This window comes from Salvelinus namaycush, chromosome 25, assembly GCF_016432855.1.
Source record: "Salvelinus namaycush isolate Seneca chromosome 25, SaNama_1.0, whole genome shotgun sequence".
Classification (NCBI taxonomy): domain Eukaryota; kingdom Metazoa; phylum Chordata; class Actinopteri; order Salmoniformes; family Salmonidae; genus Salvelinus; species Salvelinus namaycush.
The window spans coordinates 25,173,844-25,192,701 of record NC_052331.1 but is presented as its reverse complement, the minus strand read 5'-3'; the positions used below and the strand labels follow the sequence as shown (position 1 = coordinate 25,192,701).

Sequence of the window (18,858 nt, the reverse complement as noted above, 5' to 3'; positions counted from 1 at the left end):
TGTTCAGTGTACAATCTTGTTCAGTATACAATCTTGTTCAGTATACAATCTTGTTCAGTGTACAATCTTGTTCAGTATACAATCTTGTTCAGTATACAATCTTGTTCAGTATACAATCTTGTTCAGTATACAATCTTGTTCAGTGTACAATCTTGTTCAGTATACAATCTTGTTCAGTATACAATCTTGTTCAGTATACAATCTTGTTCAGTGTACAATCTTGTTCAGTGTACAATCTTGTTCAGTATACAATCTTGTTCAGTATACAATCTTGTTCAGTATACAATCTTGTTCAGTGTACAATCTTGTTTAGTATGCAATCTTGTTCAGTATACAATCTTGTTCAGTATACTCACATGTTCCCGATGAAATATTTACATGGGAGTTCAGGATAGATGTATGCCTCAGGTATGCACAAACATTCAGGATGGCACATAAGGTAAGTTCTATATGTAATTCTGTCAATGACCCCAGTTGACCCCCCATATATCAAAAATAGGGCCAAATATACACATTCACAGCAACTAAGATCAGAGACTGATATCAATGCATCGCCTTACTTCCAATATTTCGTAAAGGATTGAATAGTGCTCTTTTTATGTTGTTTTTCATGCCATAAACTCCAGAAAAGGTCTTACATTGACACACTTGATGGTTTATTGGTCAAGGTAAAGTGAAGGCATCTGTTTTGCTGAGAGCTGGTCATGAGACACTGTGAGTCATATTCAGCTGGACTGGATGAGGTCTTTCCTCCTGAGCACAAGCCACTGCCATCTTTTCACTTCAGTTATTACAGAGTGGTAGTCTATACACACAGAAAAGAGCTAGTCTGCATCCCAAATTGAACTCTATTTTGTATATAGTGCACTACTTTTGACCAAAAGCACTGCATAATATAGGAAATAGAGTGCCAATTGGCATGCAGCCCTGGAGAGTTCCTCAGCAGAGACCTCATGTTCTATCAAATCTTTTAAACATATTTGCTGGGTCATCCAACTTGGCCCCACAGTGAAAATGTATTGAACTTGTTTCCTAACATTCAGAATCTGCAGAGCCTGGTTTTACAGTTTGATGAAAATATTTCCAGAAAGATTCAATGGATCATCTAATTTAATTGAGCATTTAGTCACAAGCTAGTCTTGGCGTCATTGAGTTACGACTCAAGCTCTTTTACTTGTTTATCCCCCAAACAGATGCTGAAGTTGAATTCATTCCAAGCAGATGATACTTGTCTCATGATGACACAAATAAACGGTACCCTTAGAATGTGTTTATCTTGTCAGTTTCCTGAGATTCTCAGAACAGGTGAATTTCAATCTTAAATCTAATACATTTTTGAACATCAAATCAAAGTCTACATAATGAATGTTTGTTGAGCAAAATTATCATTATTAGGCTAATAATGGCGGCCTCAAGTAAAAACCCACTATCTCTTATGGCAAAATCTGATGCTGAGTGTTGCAAATATGCCTACAGCTGAGACTGACTAAAGAGACTCAGTAGGGCAAAGGGTAGAAGGCAGCAGACTGACTAGGCTGGTGGATGAGACAATGGGTTTCTGTTCCAAAAATGTTGTTTATCGAAGCTCTCTTTAACTTTTCAATGTGCTTGTTTGTTTTCCTGGAATTCAACTTTATCCCAGATCTTATGCAATTCTTCAGATGCGTTTTGCACGAATATAATGTTGGACTATTTAGCTGAAAACATTTATATTAAAAAATATATTAATATCTATTATATTCTGTTGTTTGTTGGGACATAATGTAGGCTATCATTATATTAATGAAATCACCAATTAACTCATATTGTACAATATGCAAAGCAATGCAAAACATATTTTTGCATAAATGTCAATGAGCCTCCATTTGCTTATCATACATGCTTCTGTCTTGCTAATTGAATGATTGATCCTATAATTTCATTGGCTGACTGTTTCTTTAAATACTGACACTTTGTTTGAGGTGTGGCCCCCTGGGGGAAGTTGCCATGTGTCTACTGAAATATGTACGTATTTGATTTGAAGTTGAATGAATGTTTAGGTAGTGCTTCCCTCGACAGTGCACAATGAGAACCTGTTTTTGTTTGTGTATTTCAATGTGTTCTACTGTGTGCTCCTTGTCCTTTGACCAGGCTTAAAAGATAGAAGTCTGAGGTTTTGACTAATGTTGAAGGACACATTTTTTTAATTTAGAAACTTACAACCTGTCTACATCTTTATTTTGACACTTTATGAACCTGTATGTACTGTACATATGTTAGGCAGAGCTCGCTATTATCTTGTTTAAACCTGGGGTGGTGTAGGATCAGCTACATGTGTTCCTCTACTGCCTCACAAATGCCAGGATATTTATGACTCATTCTAGAGCAGTGATCTTTTATTAGAGATGTGTATTAAGCTTAGTGCCTAGGTGGGCTATATTTACAGTAGGCAACTCAATTGAGATCTTTCTCCACCACCTATATTCTATTTGAGAAAATAATCAACAAGATGGAATTATAAAGGTCTGATATAGGCTGTTTTAAAGCTTCCCTGCATGATGGTAGCCTTTCTGAATAGACTAAAATAACCAGGGGGAAATGAGAAACATCAACTGGGGCTGCTATTTAATCAAACATACTCACTGTCCAATCACTGAAATGTATGTTTTAATCTAAATGGTGTGACAAACTCATGTTTGCAAAGTTGTTACATTGGCCACTGTTTTCCAGTGTCTCTTTCCGGAAAGGTGTTGATTGGATGCCACCCCTATATTCCATCCCATAGGCTGGTGTTCCAAGCTGTGTTAAAATAGATCGTCTGTTAGTTCAGTCAGTGACATATGCATTAGTTTTACTCAATACTTGAGAATTGTTAAAATATCAATACAAATTATTATATTTTAAAACTTGTGCCATAATAGTCAGCTGTAACCAACAATGCCGCTTGGAAGGTAAGCTGAAATCATACTATACCGACAGATGTGGATTCTTCGCTTTAGTACGCGTGAAAACTTTATATACTGCTCTAAAAATAGAGCCCACATGGTCCAATGGGAATGAAGGAGTATTCAGTCATCGCACCAACCATATCACAGAAGATCGTCAAGGTGGGCGGGTATTACACATTGGCTAACCGATTGGTCAGTATCACGAAAGCGTAATTTAATCACGTGCGGAAGGCTGGCTGTAAGATTTTGAGTAGGGAAGTTTACAGAGTGTCGACGGACTTTCAGGGAGTTCACTGTTTGCTATTAGAGCAAGCAAGAAAGAGCGTTCCCCGAAGAACACTTTCATTATCACCACTGGAAGGCGATATGGTCAGACCTACTTCTCTCAACTTTTTTACAACAGAAAATGATACATGCTAATACATCGAAGACGCACGTTTAAAAAAGAAAGAAGACAATTCAACTATCTTGAATTGAGTGTAATTGCAGCAGCACCTATATAGGAGCGAAATGGATGTTATTCCTATGTGCAGCATTTTTCAGGAGCTCCAGATTGTACATGACACCGGATACTTTTCAGCTTTACCATCTCTCGAGGAGTACTGGCAGCAGGTATTTATATTTGTGAATAGTCCTATTTTTGACAGAGAAACACTCTAAAATGAATGAAAAATGTTTTCCACATCGCAGTAAACCTGTGCGCAACTGCAGGTTGCTGTCAGTGGAGAGGCAAGCTGTCAGGAATGCAGAACAACAAAAAGTTGTACTATTTGGACTTGTAGCACGTTCTTGACACCTTAGTAAATTCCATGCACGTATATGTAACAACACAAGCATGCACGTTGCAATTATATTAGTTACGCTAATGGCCTAGTCCAATGAGTGAACCACGAAACATTGTTTTTATTCCGTTTTAGAGACGACTGATGCGTCATCGTGAAAAGAATGTGTGTGTGAGAGAGAGCTCGTATATGGAATTAGCGGAGACGAGTATGTGCGTCTTCAAATGATTTTGTTAAAAATTACCACCATCTCTCACTCAACATGTGTTTTCATAGGAATTACATAATATTCGAGAAACTACGTCTTCTTTTTTTGCTGAGTGATTGAAGTGAATTGGCTACACGGTGTAGTTTCCCTTCCATATGCGGGTTTGGGGCCGTTCACTCTCCATGCGGTCTGAGGCATTTAAAGCTCGCCAGAGATCCATTCTGCCCTGTTGAAAATAAATGTTTGCAATGAATACGAAGTATTTTTTAGGTTTGCCAGAAATCTATTACATAACAACTTACTCTATAATGTATATTGGTTTTAACTGATGTTTTCTATACCCAAATAGTTTGAAATTAATTCATTATTAATATTGTTACTTTTGAATATATTGAAGTTAGTGGTCACTTTCAGGTTGTCACGCTTTACGGAAGAGTCCTTACTTCCTTTTTAGAATAAAAAGAAGCCCATAAATGTATGTAGATCTTGCAGTATTCATAAATAAAGCTTTTTATGGACCTGCTTGAACCAGGCCTACCTCCTCCATCCCTTTGTGTGCCATGTTATTTCTAGCAATGCCACTGGATGCCTTATTAAATCCACATTATGCTGAATAATTGATACATTTAAAATATCTACAAGCACTTCCCTAACACACAGGGGGCCCCTGTAGCATATGTAAATGATATAATTGTGCATGATGACAGCTATGTTGGAGGAAAGAGCACCGCCACCAACTGAGTAATTTCTTCTAAGGAAATGTGTGTACTAACCTTTCCTGATCTAGTCCGCTTCTCAAAAGGCACCCTATTCCCTATATAGTGCACTACTTTGACCACTGCCCTGGTCAAAAGTATTTGACTATGAAGGTAATAGGGTGCCATTTGGGAAGCAGCCATAGTGGACACCCGTGAGGACACCCGTTATATGCACTCCACTGCCTTCAGAATTGTACATTGTCTATATATGTACTGCATAGGTTGTTTATATTCCTATTTCCTATATGGTTTACTCATTATCCTCCATCTGTGGGTGTATATATGGGTTGTTTCCTACATGGTTTACTCATTATCCTCTCCTCCATCTGTGGGTGTATATATGGGTTGTTTACTCATTATCCTCTCCTCCATCTGTGGGTGTATATATGGGTTGTTTACTCATTCTCCTCCATCTGTGGGTGTATATATGGGTTGTTTCATACATGGTTTACTCATTATCCTCTCCTCCATCTGTGGGTGTATATATGGGTTGTTTACTCATTATCCTCTCCATCTGTGGGTGTATATATGGGTTGTTTCCTACATGGTTTACTCATTATCCTCCATCTGTGGGTGTATATATGGGTTGTTTACTCATTATCCTCTCCTCCATCTGTGGGTGTATATATGGGTTGTTTCCTACATGGTTTACTCATTATCCTCCATCTGTGGGTGTATATATGGGTTGTTTCCTCATTATCCTCCATCTGTGGGTGTATATATGGGTTGTTTCCTCATTATCCTCCATCTGTGGGTGTATATATGGGTTGTTTCCTCATTATCCTCCACCTGTGGGTGTATATATGGGTTGTTTACTACATGGTTTACTCATTATCCTCTCCTCCATCAGTATGTGTGTATATATGGGTGGTTTACTCATTATCCTCTCCTCCATCAGTGTGTGTGTATATATGGGTTGTTTACTCATTATCCTCTCCTCCATCAGTGTGTGTATATATGGGTTTACTCATTATCCCCTCCATCAGTGTGTGAATATATGGGTTGTTTACTCATTATCCTCCTCCATCAGTGTGTGAATATATGGGCTGTTTACTCATTATCCTCTCCTCCATCAGTGTGTGTATATATGGGTTGTTTACTCATTATCCCCTCCAACAGTGTGTGTATATATGGGTTGTTTACTCATTATCTTCTCCATCAGTGTTTGTATATTTGTGTTGTTTCCTACATGCTGTCCTAATTTTTCTCTTATCCCATCAGACATGTCTGGAGTTGGAGCGGTACCTCCAGAGCGAGCCCTACGTCTCGGCCACAGACATCAAGTTTGAGACGAGCCAGGAGGACCTCTGGATGATCCTGGCCTGTGGGGACAAGGCCGAGTCCGACCCAAAGATCCTCACTAACATTAAGGAGGAAGACAATCAGGAGGCCAACAGCTTTAACTCCGACGCCAGCAGCGAGGCGTCCGACGGCTCCGATGACCTCTCCCCTACCCTCGACTTCACCTCCAACCCACTGAGTGACATTATGGGAGAGGGAGAGGACCTGAGTTCCACTGTTATCAGTACTCCACCATCTTCTCCTGAGGTGAGCAAGGTGGCCTCCTCCATATCCTCCCAGGTGTGGAGTGGTATACAGAACGTGTTGCACTCACCTGGGAAAATACAGACCGGGGGCATTGGTGGACGAACGGCGGAGAGGGGAAGCTTAGCCAACGGGGAGGATTCTCCAGATGGGAGGAGGCGGGTCCACAGGTGTCATTTCAACGGATGCCGTAAGGTCTACACGAAAAGTTCCCACTTGAAAGCACACCAGCGTACACATACAGGTAAATTGTTGATTGTGTACAGGTAAATTGCATGACCCAACAACACCTCCTCCCATCCAAGTGTTTATATGGATATAAAAGAGCAGAATCTCTGAGCTATTCGACCAGGCCCTAGTCTAATATTATACAGGTAATGTAGGCCAGTCCAGCAAGAGTGGTGGTGGGTGTTGTTACCCACATACTAATGCTGTTGTCACAGCAGAGAGGCCTTGGAAAAGAAAATCCAGACAAGCTGGTTATGTCATCAGTATTCGGAATCTGCAAATCTTCTTTACTTTACAAAGAACATTCAGAAGATTATTCCATTTCAGGAGGGACTATATTTAAACCTCATCAAAAAATGTACATATTCATAGGCTTACAAGAGAGTATTTGTTTTTGATTTCTACTCATGAATTGGGTCTCTGCATTCTTGGAATAGTTCACTAGAAGAAGGCCTAAACTGTGAACTAATTCCCACAGCAGCATTGACTTCACGTTAACTAAGGGGGAGGGGTGACATGGCAACCTTTTGTGGGCATAGCCAAGCCAGCCATAGAAGATGTGGACTGGATCTTGAAAGCAGATCACATTTCACCATGGGAAAAGAAAACGACTGAATCATTTAAATTTAGAGTGTGGTGGGAATTTTACATTTACAGTTATTCCTTACTGAGTTATGTGAGCAGTTGTCCCCCATCACCTCTGACCTCTTGCTGGTTACAGCTGTCTTGCACATGAGCAAGGTTCCAACATTCCAAGCAAACTATGTTACCAGAGCTAATGGAATTTTCACCGTTAGAAATCATCTACATTTATCCCTTCTCACCCGCCCACTTTATAAGCCCGGCGTTTGCTTATTCAACTATTGTTAAGCTGTACATCACAGCTCATATTTCCAAGTTGTAGTACTCTATCTAGTAGTATGTAGAACTTATAGTATGTTATGTCTATTTCTGATTTGAAAAAGAATGGAGCACTGTCCTTCATGCTGTCTTGATACACAGTAATAATATAATTTGTTTTCTGTTTGCAGGTGAGAAGCCTTACAGGTGCTCATGGGAAGGCTGTGAGTGGCGTTTTGCACGGAGTGATGAGCTAACCAGACACTTCAGGAAGCACACTGGGGCAAAGCCGTTTAAATGCAGTCACTGTGACAGGTAGAAGTGTTTAGGGATTTATTTATCTTTTGTTTGTTTTAAATATTTTATTGAGAAATGTTGTAAATGTCATTAACAATTGTTAAATGTTTGGGCAGGTAAGGTAAATCCATGCACCTGAAATATTGACTTGAATATTACTGCTGTTATATTAGTCTTTTACCTATTCTAAAAATGCTGAGACTAATTTGCTTTCTCTTTCTCCTTGCAGGTGTTTCTCTCGTTCGGACCATTTGGCGCTTCACATGAAGAGACACATCTAAGAGCTGGGCCCCAGAGTAGAGCAGTGTTGAGGGATGGTCCTGACGGTCTCCTAACCTGTCTGTGGGGAGGCGCAATGCCCTGAGAGGGGAGGAAGGGGAACAAGGGGAGCATGCCCCAGTAAAAGCATGCAGGCAATTTCTGCACCATACTTAGTGCCTCCAAGACCTCTCGGAGGAAAGAGCTCTGAAAGGTCGACACATTCTGGAAAAAGAATCACGGAAACCACCAAGGATGACGGAAAATGAAGAGATCCGCTAGAGAGAAATAAGAAAATGTCAGAGGACAAGAAATAATGTTTTTTCTTTGTATGGTGTCTGATGCTTTGTGGAGTTAGTTCCTGGCCTGAACACATGCAGTGATACTACTCCAATAAACGTGTTGTTTCTTGTGAGCTTGTGAGAATGCCTGTGACTGAGTGCCTGCTTGTGGATATGACTATTAAGCGTGTGGTTGTGAGCTGAATGGCGTTGAGGGGGTGTTGTGCTGGGGGTTTATTGTCTCGTTTTGTGGTAATGAATGAATGCAAGCAAAGGTGCTGTTGTGTGGGGCATTGGTTGAATCTAGGCTGGGTTTGGCAGTGTGTGTCCGGGCCGCCGGTTTGAGAGAGAGCGCCCCCATCTGAGAGGAGGTGGTAGGACACTCTTAAACGAGATGGGGAGGAGGGAAGTGGATTGTTTGGCGCAGATATAAATTGTGCAATGTATTAAGTAGCGTGTCTCAAAGTTAATGCTACCAAGCTCATTTGTTGTCCATTGTGTAAGCGCTGTATCTAATGGTTGTACACAACATTAATACCTTTATTATACCAGAAGTTGCATGATCTTGGGTTTGTTTGTCACTCGATGAGTTATAATGATGGCAAATCCCAATAACAAGCAGCTGTACATCTGTTTTACACCATAGATATCACATTATTGTACAGAAACATGAAGCAGCAACTTGTTTCCTTTTGTATGTCTGGAGATATCACTATTGCTTGGCAACTGTCTTGATCATGGAATAGTTTATTTCTATTCCATTTAAAAATTAATTTCTTTATTTTTCTTCTCTTGCTCTCCTTTTCTATATCTGTAAATGCACTGTTGACCTTAATGATGCCTTATGTAAGTGGCCTTGTCCAGATAAATAGATCACTCACGGGGGTTGAAATGCAGTAGTGTATGATTTGAATAGCTTTATTAAGGCTCTGATTCATATGGCCACACCTTTTGCCCTTGTCTAGGTCAGTCTCCGAACTTGAATAAAAGTCAGCTTTATACTTACTGACATTTTACATTTCTGTGCATCATTTGTCAACAAACATACAGTATCTATCTATCCATTGAGACGAAATCAAAATGTTTTGAAAATTATCCTTGAGCCGAGACACAATTGTAGAGCACTTGAAACAATTACATTTGAAATGGTTTACTACTGTGTAGTAGCATAATGTGGTATGTCATGCACTTAAAATGAAATGTGGGATGGAAAATTAGTTAAGTTACTGTCAATTATAGAGTCTCCTAGTTTGTTGGGGGGTTGAGTTCTTGTGACGTGATCTGCTCGGTCACGAAGGCCTTGGTAAATTAAGATTGATTGCAAATAGCCAATTCTGGTCAGACCATGGCATGTTTAGTGTCTGTTGAATTGTTAAACGCTTACCTGACATGAGTGCTCTCAAACTGACAATGGATGCTTATTGACCTGTATGGACTTGTTTTAACCCCATACCATTGTACAGTACAGTTGATCTGGTCAACAGTACTGTCGGAAAGTCTCCTTTTAAAATGTACATTATGGATATCAAAACATGCAAAATATGTGTTATTTAAAAATAGTTTTTTTCAAAGAAGCTTATATTTTGCAGGGTAAGGGACCAAACAAATCTAAATTGTGCAGTTTGTTTATGAAAAAACAAAGACCAGGCCACATTTAACTTAAGGGAGTACGAATGGCTCAACAAACTGAAAACAAATTATGTATTGTTCACTTCTGATAGTCTGCTACAGTGTTGGAGAATGATTTACATTTTCTAGCTTGAACGGGGAATGATTCAGTAAAGAGAAATGAAACTGATTGTTGGAGGAATTACACAATGAACAGCTTTCTATAATCAAAATCAAAACTGCAAATTGTCAGCTCTATCTTTAACTAAAGTATCTTTATTGATGAAAAAAATTGAGGTTTATTTTTGTTTGATTAATGGCATGTTTTTTTTTTCAAATTGTTTTGTAAAATAGTTATTTCTGTATGAATGTATTTTTTATTGGAGTAATGATTTAAAAAAAATCAAATATTTTGGTGTTTTTGTTCTACCTGCTTCTTGAATCATCATACTGTGACCTGATATAAAACATGAGCTCTTACAGTAACTTGAGTGCAATGAAGGTAAAGCTTTTCAAATATACTCCTTCAGTTTCCTTTCATGTTCAGATCCACCTCACTGTATAGTTAGCTACGTAGGCTACTTCTCAAAGCCACCGAGGTGGATTGCTGAACAATTTAAATAAGACTTCTGAATGAACTCCACCTGTAATTATTTATTTTTTAAGTATTTAACTAGGCAAGTCAGTTAAGAACAAATTCTTATTTACAATGACAGCCTACCAGGAAACAGTGCCCCAGTTCAGGGGCAGAACAACAGATTTTTACCTTGTCAGCTCAGGAATTTGATCCAGCAACCTTTTGGTTACTGGCCCAACGCTTTAACCACTAGGCTACCTGCCATAATAATTAATGTTAGTTTAGTTTTGGCTCTTAATATGAAATAATTAAATTGAGACTGAGCTGTGTATAGTAATACCAGTATGCCATGCAGTATCACAGACAGCGATGGTCCAGTATGTTCTCATTTCATTATCATGCAGTTTCAAGCACATATAATTAGAATGGTCAGAGGTTCCAAGCATGTTATACTCAATAAATTTCTATGTGGTATCATTTCAACACGTCACTGTGCTCTAACACTAGCAAAAGATCGAGCACATCCTTCTCATGCATATCAAACTGGATCTTCCCAGTCAAGGTCTACTAGTAGAACGAGAACCTCCACAAGCTTCTGCATGGGTTCAACAGACAGACAGATGCCTTTCTCTCACTCACCCACCACATCACAGCTCATCTCATATGACCTGGGGGTCAGGGGGTGCCAGTTAAAACCAGAGTAAACTGAAAGGTCAACCCAGCATGGGGTTGGTAGACCATCATCTCAGTGGTATCATAGAGACCTTCAGCAGGTTCACGTTCAAACACAGAGACAAAGAGGAACAGGGATCAAGACCTGCTGCTGTAGCTGATTGTTATAGAAATCTTTATTTACCTCCAAATGTCTGCCCACGTCTCCAATGACACCCTATTCCCAAAATAGTGCACTACTTTTGACCTACGGCCTTTGGTCAAAAGTAGTGCACTATATAGGGGATAGTGTCATTGTTTTAAGTCAGATGGCGTCACTCCTAGGCACCACTCGTCCCTCAACCGATCATTGCAAGCAGAATCGACATGCCATCTGACGTAAGACAAGGGGATAGGGTGCCATTTAGGATGCAGCATATATTTACCTTAAATTGTTTGTTTAGGCTGAGACGTTACACGTTTAGAAAGCACACGGTGCAGATTATGTTTACATCACATTTATTGCAAACATCATTAAAGTCATCCATTAAATTGGTACCTCTGCACTTCTCTCTACCACACAGTATTGTGGTTCTTCGCTCTTTCCCTGAAGGCTGAGCAGCATGGGTTAGTTCACCACTCTGTGTACAGGCAGTGGGCTACAGGCAATGGGCCAATGGGGGCTGAGGCTGAGGCTGAGTTCAGGCCAGAACTGGGTTCAAATACGTTGTGCCTTCATGCGTTTGCATCCCCCCTGGGTCCTCTTCTCTTCTGATGTACAGCAGCTCATTACCACAGCCTATTAAAAGGGCCCATTATTCATTTACACACAGTACACTTTGAACTTGAAACGAATATCCCCACATCTCAGTTAGGGCTCTATCCCTAATGGCACCTTGTCCCTGTATAGTGCACTACTTTTGACCAGACCACTATGGTCCCTGGTCAATAGTAGTGCACTTAATAGGGAAAAGGGTGACATTTGAGAAGCAGCCTATGTCTTACATAACTAAACTTAACCCATAGCAGCATCATCGGAGACCAAGCAGGCAGTCTGGTGCCATTGTCTCTACCATTGTCGCACAGTGTGACAGACTGCACTGGATCTTTCAATGTTGCTACACAGGTTTGATTAGTGTGGTTGAATGCTAGGGATGCACTGTGGTCTAGTTAGCATGCCTGGTGATCTATAGTGTAGGCTGATACTTTGGATGAAAACAGATGAGATCAATGCAGTGTTTGTGGTTTAAACATCCACATGAAGACATTTCAACAGCCATTACAGCCTTATTATAAAAAATATATTGATATTAATATCATTTGTGATGAGATAGTGTCACTGCATCATCTTGGTTCAACATATGGGATTGATACTTACGCTACGGACAGAGGGAGGATAACATGTCTTCTATCATAATGAGATGGAATAAAATGTCTTCAATCATAATGAGATGGAATAAAATGTCTCCATTATTTGCATTGACAGCTTCATTGTTTTACATAAAAAGGCAGTTCTAACTCATGTTGTGGGGTTCTTTTGAAGTAACAACACAAAAAAGCAATTTGGCCATAGATTCACGTACGACTGTAAAGTAATTTAAAAGACAAGACCTTCTCTTTAAGGTCAGTGAAACTTTTTTCATTAGAAGATCCATCCGTACCTTTTTGTCTTTTAGGTTAGCTAACTCCACTTGACTCCATTTGAATGCATCTGTCACCATGACAACTACTTTATTTTGACTTGTTTTGCCTGTGGGAGGTTTTTCAGTCAGCTTTTTCTAATTTCACAGCATGTGAATATCTCCATTCAGTAATTACAATCCCATCCATTCTCATTTTCTGTGTCCGGACAATGTGCCTAAATATACAAGCCCAAAATGTCCACGCTTCCCCCTATCTCTCTGTCACACACACACACACACACACACACACACACACACACACACACACACACACACACACACACACACACACACACACACACACACACACACACACACACACACACACACACACACACACACACACACACACACACACACACACACACACACACACACGGAAAAGCATATAACAACGACAAACCCCCTGCCACACACATGCACGCAGGCATGCAAGAGAGTAAAAGTCTAATCCAATTATCCAACTTTTTTTCAAAATCCAACTTTTTTCCCTCTACCTCTAAACTAAAAGGAGAGGAATAGGAAGTAGCCTAATACCACATCCATTGTCCCTTTAAAGGGCAGAAAGGTCTTAAGTGATAACATTTACATTACATTTTTACATTTTAGTCATTTAGCAGACACTCTTATCCAGAGCGAATTACAGTAGAGTGCATACATTTTTATTACATTTTTTTACATACTGAGACAAGGATATCCCTACCGGCCAAACCCTCCCTCCCTAACCCGGACGACGCTATGCCAATTGTGCGTCGCCCCACGGACCTCCCGGTTGCGGCCGGCTGCGACAGAGCCTGGGCGCGAACCCAGCCCAGCCTGGGCGCAAACCCAGAGACTCTGGTGGCGCAGCTAGCACTGCGATGCAGTGCCCTAGACCACTGTGCCACCCGGGAGACGGATAACACTTGACTTTGTGACAGAGTCAGGATATGTCAGTTGGCCCAAAATGCCATCGAGCACTTTAAAAGGGGGCAATGTTAGTGTGACGTCACACCAGATGTCTGCAGCTTTACTCATCTGTCCATGATCTGAAAATAAGTTAAGAGGTTAGCGACAGCTTTTCTAGAAAGCTCCAGTTCAGAGGTGACACATGAAAGAGATGTTAGTGTACCTGGGGGCTCTGGTCAAAAGTAGTGCTCTTTATAGGGAATAAGGAACCATTTGGGACACACCACCCCAACTCTACTAAGCTATCCAGACCTTCTTGACCAAAATGTCACATATTATAAGTCGCAATGTATTGCCAGTGATGAAAAATATTTGTAAAAAACACAATTAATGAGCAATTATGTAGACATATACAGATATCTACATACAGTGCCTTCGGAAAGTATTCAGACCCCTTGACCTTTTACACATTTTGTTATGTTACAGCCTTAATCTAAAATGGATTAAATAAAAAATGTCAATTAAAATTCAAAAAACCTGTTTTCGATTTGTCATTATGGGGTATTGTGTGTTCCTAAATATTTGTTTTTAATCCATTTTCAGAAAAGGCTGTAACCTAACAACATGTGGAAAAAGTCAAGGGATCTGAATACATTCCGAAGGCATTGTATGTATGGCAGATGGTATTCGATACCAACATTTAAATATACAGTACTGTACTTTAACTCAGAGTGCACTAAATGCCACCAGGAATGAAAGCAGGATTATTCAATACATTATCAGTGTAATCTGTGTTCTTGTTGTCAGTCTGTCCGTGTACGGTTGTGTTCTTGTTGTCAGTCTGTCTTTGTAAGGTTGTGTTCTTGTTGTCAGTCTGTCCGTGTACGGTTGTGTTCTTGTTGTCAGTCTGTCCGTGTACGGTTGTGTTCTTGTTGTCAGTCTGTCCGTGTACGGTTGTGTTCTTGTTGTCAGTCTGTCTTTGTACGGTTGTGTTCTTGTTGTCAGTCTGTCTTTGTAAGGTTGTGTTCTTGTTGTCAGTCTGTCTTTGTAAGGTTGTGTTCTTGTTGTCAGTCTGTCTTTGTAAGGTTGTGTTCTTGTTGTCAGTCTGTCTTTGTACGGTTGTGTTCTTGTTGGCAGTCTGTCTTTGTAAGGTTGTGTTCTTGTTGTCAGTCTGTCTTTGTAAGGTTGTGTTCTTGTTGTCAGTCTGTCTTTGTACGGTTGTGTTCTTGTTGTCAGTCTGTCTTTGTAAGGTTGTGTTCTTGTTGTCAGTCTGTCTTTGTACGGTTGTGTTCTTGTTGTCAGTCTGTCCGTGTACGGTTGTGTTCTTGTTGTCAGTCTGTCCGTGTACGGTTGTGTTCTTGTTGTCAGTCTGTCCTTGTAACGGTGTGTTCTTGTTGTCAGTCTGTCTTTGTAAGGTTGTGTTCTTGTTGTCAGTCTGTCCGTGTACGGTTGTGTTCTTGTTGACAGTCTGTCCTTGTAACGGTGTGTTCTTGTTGTCAGTCTGTCTTTGTAAGGTTGTGTTCTTGTTGTCAGTCTGTCCGTGTACGGTTGTGTTCTTGTTGTCAGTCTGTCCTTGTAACGGTGTGTTCTTGTTGTCAGTCTGTCTTTGTAAGGGTGTGTTTCTTGTTGTCAGTCTGTCCGTGTAAGGTTGTGTTCCTTGTTGTCAGTCTGTCCTTGTAACGGTGTGTTCTTGTTGTCAGTCTGTCTTTGTAAGGTTGTGTTCTTGTTGTCAGTCTGTCCGTGTACGGTTGTGTTCTTGTTGTCAGTCTGTCCTTGTAAGGTTGTGTTCCTTGTTGTCAGTCTGTCCGTGTACGGTTGTGTTCTTGTTGGCAGTCTGTCTTTGTAAGGTTGTGTTCTTGTTGTCAGTCTGTCTTTGTAAGGTTGTGTTCTTGTTGTCAGTCTGTCCGTGTACGGTTGTGTTCTTGTTGGCAGTCTGTCTTTGTAAGGTTGTGTTCTTGTTGTCAGTCTGTCTTTGTACGGTTGTGTTCTTGTTGTCAGTCTGTCCGTGTACGGTTGTGTTCTTGTTGTCAGTCTGTCTTTGTAAGGTTGTGTTCTTGTTGTCAGTCTGTCTTTGTACGGTTGTGTTCTTGTTGGCAGTCTGTCTTTGTAAGGTTGTGTTCTTGTTGTCAGTCTGTCTTTGTAAGGTTGTGTTCTTGTTGTCAGTCTGTCTTTGTACGGTTGTGTTCTTGTTGGCAGTCTGTCTTTGTAAGGTTGTGTTCTTGTTGTCAGTCTGTCTTTGTACGGTTGTGTTCTTGTTGTCAGTCTGTCCGTGTACGGTTGTGTTCTTGTTGTCAGTCTGTCCGTGTACGGTTGTGTTCTTGTTGTCAGTCTGTCCTTGTAACGGTGTGTTCTTGTTGTCAGTCTGTCTTTGTAAGGTTGTGTTCTTGTTGTCAGTCTGTCCGTGTACGGTTGTGTTCTTGTTGACAGTCTGTCCTTGTAACGGTGTGTTCTTGTTGTCAGTCTGTCTTTGTAAGGTTGTGTTCTTGTTGTCAGTCTGTCCGTGTACGGTTGTGTTCTTGTTGTCAGTCTGTCCTTGTAACGGTGTGTTCTTGTTGTCAGTCTGTCTTTGTAAGGGTGTGTTTCTTGTTGTCAGTCTGTCCGTGTAAGGTTGTGTTCCTTGTTGTCAGTCTGTCCTTGTAACGGTGTGTTCTTGTTGTCAGTCTGTCTTTGTAAGGTTGTGTTCTTGTTGGCAGTCTGTCTTTGTAAGGTTGTGTTCTTGTTGTCAGTCTGTCTTTGTAAGGTTGTGTTCTTGTTGTCAGTCTGTCCGTGTACGGTTGTGTTCTTGTTGGCAGTCTGTCTTTGTAAGGTTGTGTTCTTGTTGTCAGTCTGTCTTTGTACGGTTGTGTTCTTGTTGTCAGTCTGTCCGTGTACGGTTGTGTTCTTGTTGTCAGTCTGTCCGTGTACGGTTGTGTTCTTGTTGTCAGTCTGTCCTTGTAAGGTTGTGTTCCTTGTTGTCAGTCTGTCCGTGTACGGTTGTGTTCTTGTTGTCAGTCTGTCCGTGTACGGTTGTGTTCTTGTTGTCAGTCTGTCCGTGTAAGGTTGTGTTCCTTGTTGTCAGTCTGTCCTTGTAAGGGTGTGTTTCTTGTTGTCAGTCTGTCTTTGTAAGGGTGTGTTTCTTGTTGTCAGTCTGTCCGTGTAAGGTTGTGTTCCTTGTTGTCAGTCTGTCCTTGTAAGGGTGTGTTTCTTGTTGTCAGTCTGTCTTTGTAAGGGTGTGTTTCTTGTTGTCAGTCTGTCCTCGTAAGGGTGTGTTTCTTGTTGTCAGTCTGTCCTCGTAAGGGTATGTTTCTTGTTGTCTAGGTCCCTCATTTTGATTTATCTTATCACTGTAGCACATTGCAGTAGTTTTTTCAATAAAAAAATGTATTGTTATTATTATTTTTATTAAGCTGAAGACTGGATGATTAGATCTTCACCACTGAACATATGTTTCCTCTTTCCAAAATGAAGCGGCTGTGATCCTGATTAATTGGATAGTTATTTTTTTACTACATCCTATAGCTTGTTATTTACAAGGCCAGTTAACTTTTCTCAGGGCACTAGAGGTCAAGAGGCTACCAACTGGTTTATTTAATGTGAACAATGGCCCAGGTTAGCTAATGTTTACCATAGAGCACTGTGGAGGATTCAGCTTCAGCCTAGTGTCCAAGGAAAAACAGATATAGTTACTGATATATTGTTGATGGCCATACCTGACAATGGATCCAAGGCTTTGTATAATTTGCTGACATTTAGGTTGTTGATTTGTTGTACCGGGCTGCTCCACAATAATACACATTAGCATGGTGATTATGCAATTGTCCACATTTTGACTGTAGACTTTCAGGCTAGTTTCATTACTTTTAGAAATGTGTTTTTCTCATATCGTTATATTGCTCCATAGCAGACTAACAACGTAAGGAAGTTCACTCGTGTGGCCTTCTGAAGTCCTTCCCTCATGTGAACAAAAAAAATAAGTTTCTGTATATTTTGTTAAGATAACGAACAATTTGTGCAGCTTGTGAAAGTTTAAAGCAAACACAAAGTTCCTTCATTTGTGTAATCAAGGGAAATGGAGTGAATAAATCTTGTGGTTAATCTAATAGTGCATTTCCTTTGTGGTGGTTCTGAAAAGCCTTTTAGGAACTGACACTTCAGCCACAGAAAGGGCAGCATGGAGTACTGTAGGCTATATGCCAGGCATGCTCATAATATTTCTGTCTGCAGACACGCACACACACAAACACACAAGCACACACACACATTGTTTAGTTTGTTTATTCAATGAGTCAATGTGTTTGTACCTGTCCATGTCCCTATTGAAATAAACCATAGATCTCCTGCAAATTAACAATCACTTGCCGTTAACATAGAATACGATTGATTTAAAAAATAATCATGGCAACAATGTATTGTTCATGAAATTATGCTTGAATTTGACATATTCCCACCCCCCACCCATTGTTCATGAAATTATGCTTAAAGCCAACATATTCCCACCCCCATAATTCAAATATCTGACCACCCAAACATTCCAAGTCAAAGCCGCCATGTAAACAATGTGTCATTGTAAAGTGTTTGATCACTGAGCCTATTCTCATGGAACTCCTGAGGTTTGTGACTGGGGTGATGCACTCAAGGCTGAAAAGCATAGCTTTTTGATTTGGGTTTCGGGGGATCATTTTTTGAAAAAGAATAATAAAACAACTGTCAACTAATTGGCAAAAGTAGCAAGCACTGGTAAACTACAAAGTGATTCCACATGGGAAATGTAGAAAACCACGTTATTAGCAGTAGCACTGCAGACACAGCAGAGAGAGAGTGAGGAGAGGGAGGAAGTTTCAGAGCATCTTCTGCTACAGTATATTCCCAGGAGTAGCTAGTATTTTTATACTTTCATTGTAAAATATATGTATTTTCACAGTACAAAATAGAAACTCGTGATGATGCCAGAGGAGCGACTGTTCTTTGTCAATTAACTCAGAATGATGGTGGTCTAGGATTGATGGATGACTACATTTAAGATTACCCTGACGCACACTCACACACTCACACACAGAACTCCAGAACAGACTTAAATCAGTTTTTGCTCATGTCTGTCAAAGACTAAATTACATGTATTTTTTTCAGGTCAAATAATACAATTCTTCATATTTTCAAAGACATATACAGTGCCTTCAGAAAGTACTTACACCCCCTGACTATTTCCCCAAATTGTGTTACAAAGTAGGATTAAAAGGGATTTAATTGTACTTTTTTGTCAACGATCTACACAAAATACTCTGTAATGTCAAAGTGAAAAAAATATTGGATTATATTTTTTTATTAATGGCAAATTAGATATGTATTCAA

At 40.1% G+C, this 18,858-nt stretch overlaps 1 protein-coding gene across 1 annotated transcript; it reads left to right on the top strand.

The window, feature by feature from the left end:
* The first annotated feature begins 3,191 nt into the window (after window positions 1-3,191).
* Window positions 3,192-10,215, top strand: LOC120020395 (Krueppel-like factor 6). The gene is made up of 4 exons (XM_038964017.1): window positions 3,192-3,539; window positions 5,897-6,464; window positions 7,480-7,603; window positions 7,815-10,215. The coding sequence occupies exons 1-4, from the start codon at window positions 3,438-3,440 to the stop codon at window positions 7,864-7,866; spliced, it is 846 nt and encodes a 281-aa protein (XP_038819945.1). The 5' UTR covers window positions 3,192-3,437; the 3' UTR covers window positions 7,867-10,215.
* Window positions 10,216-18,858: the final 8,643 nt, after the last annotated feature.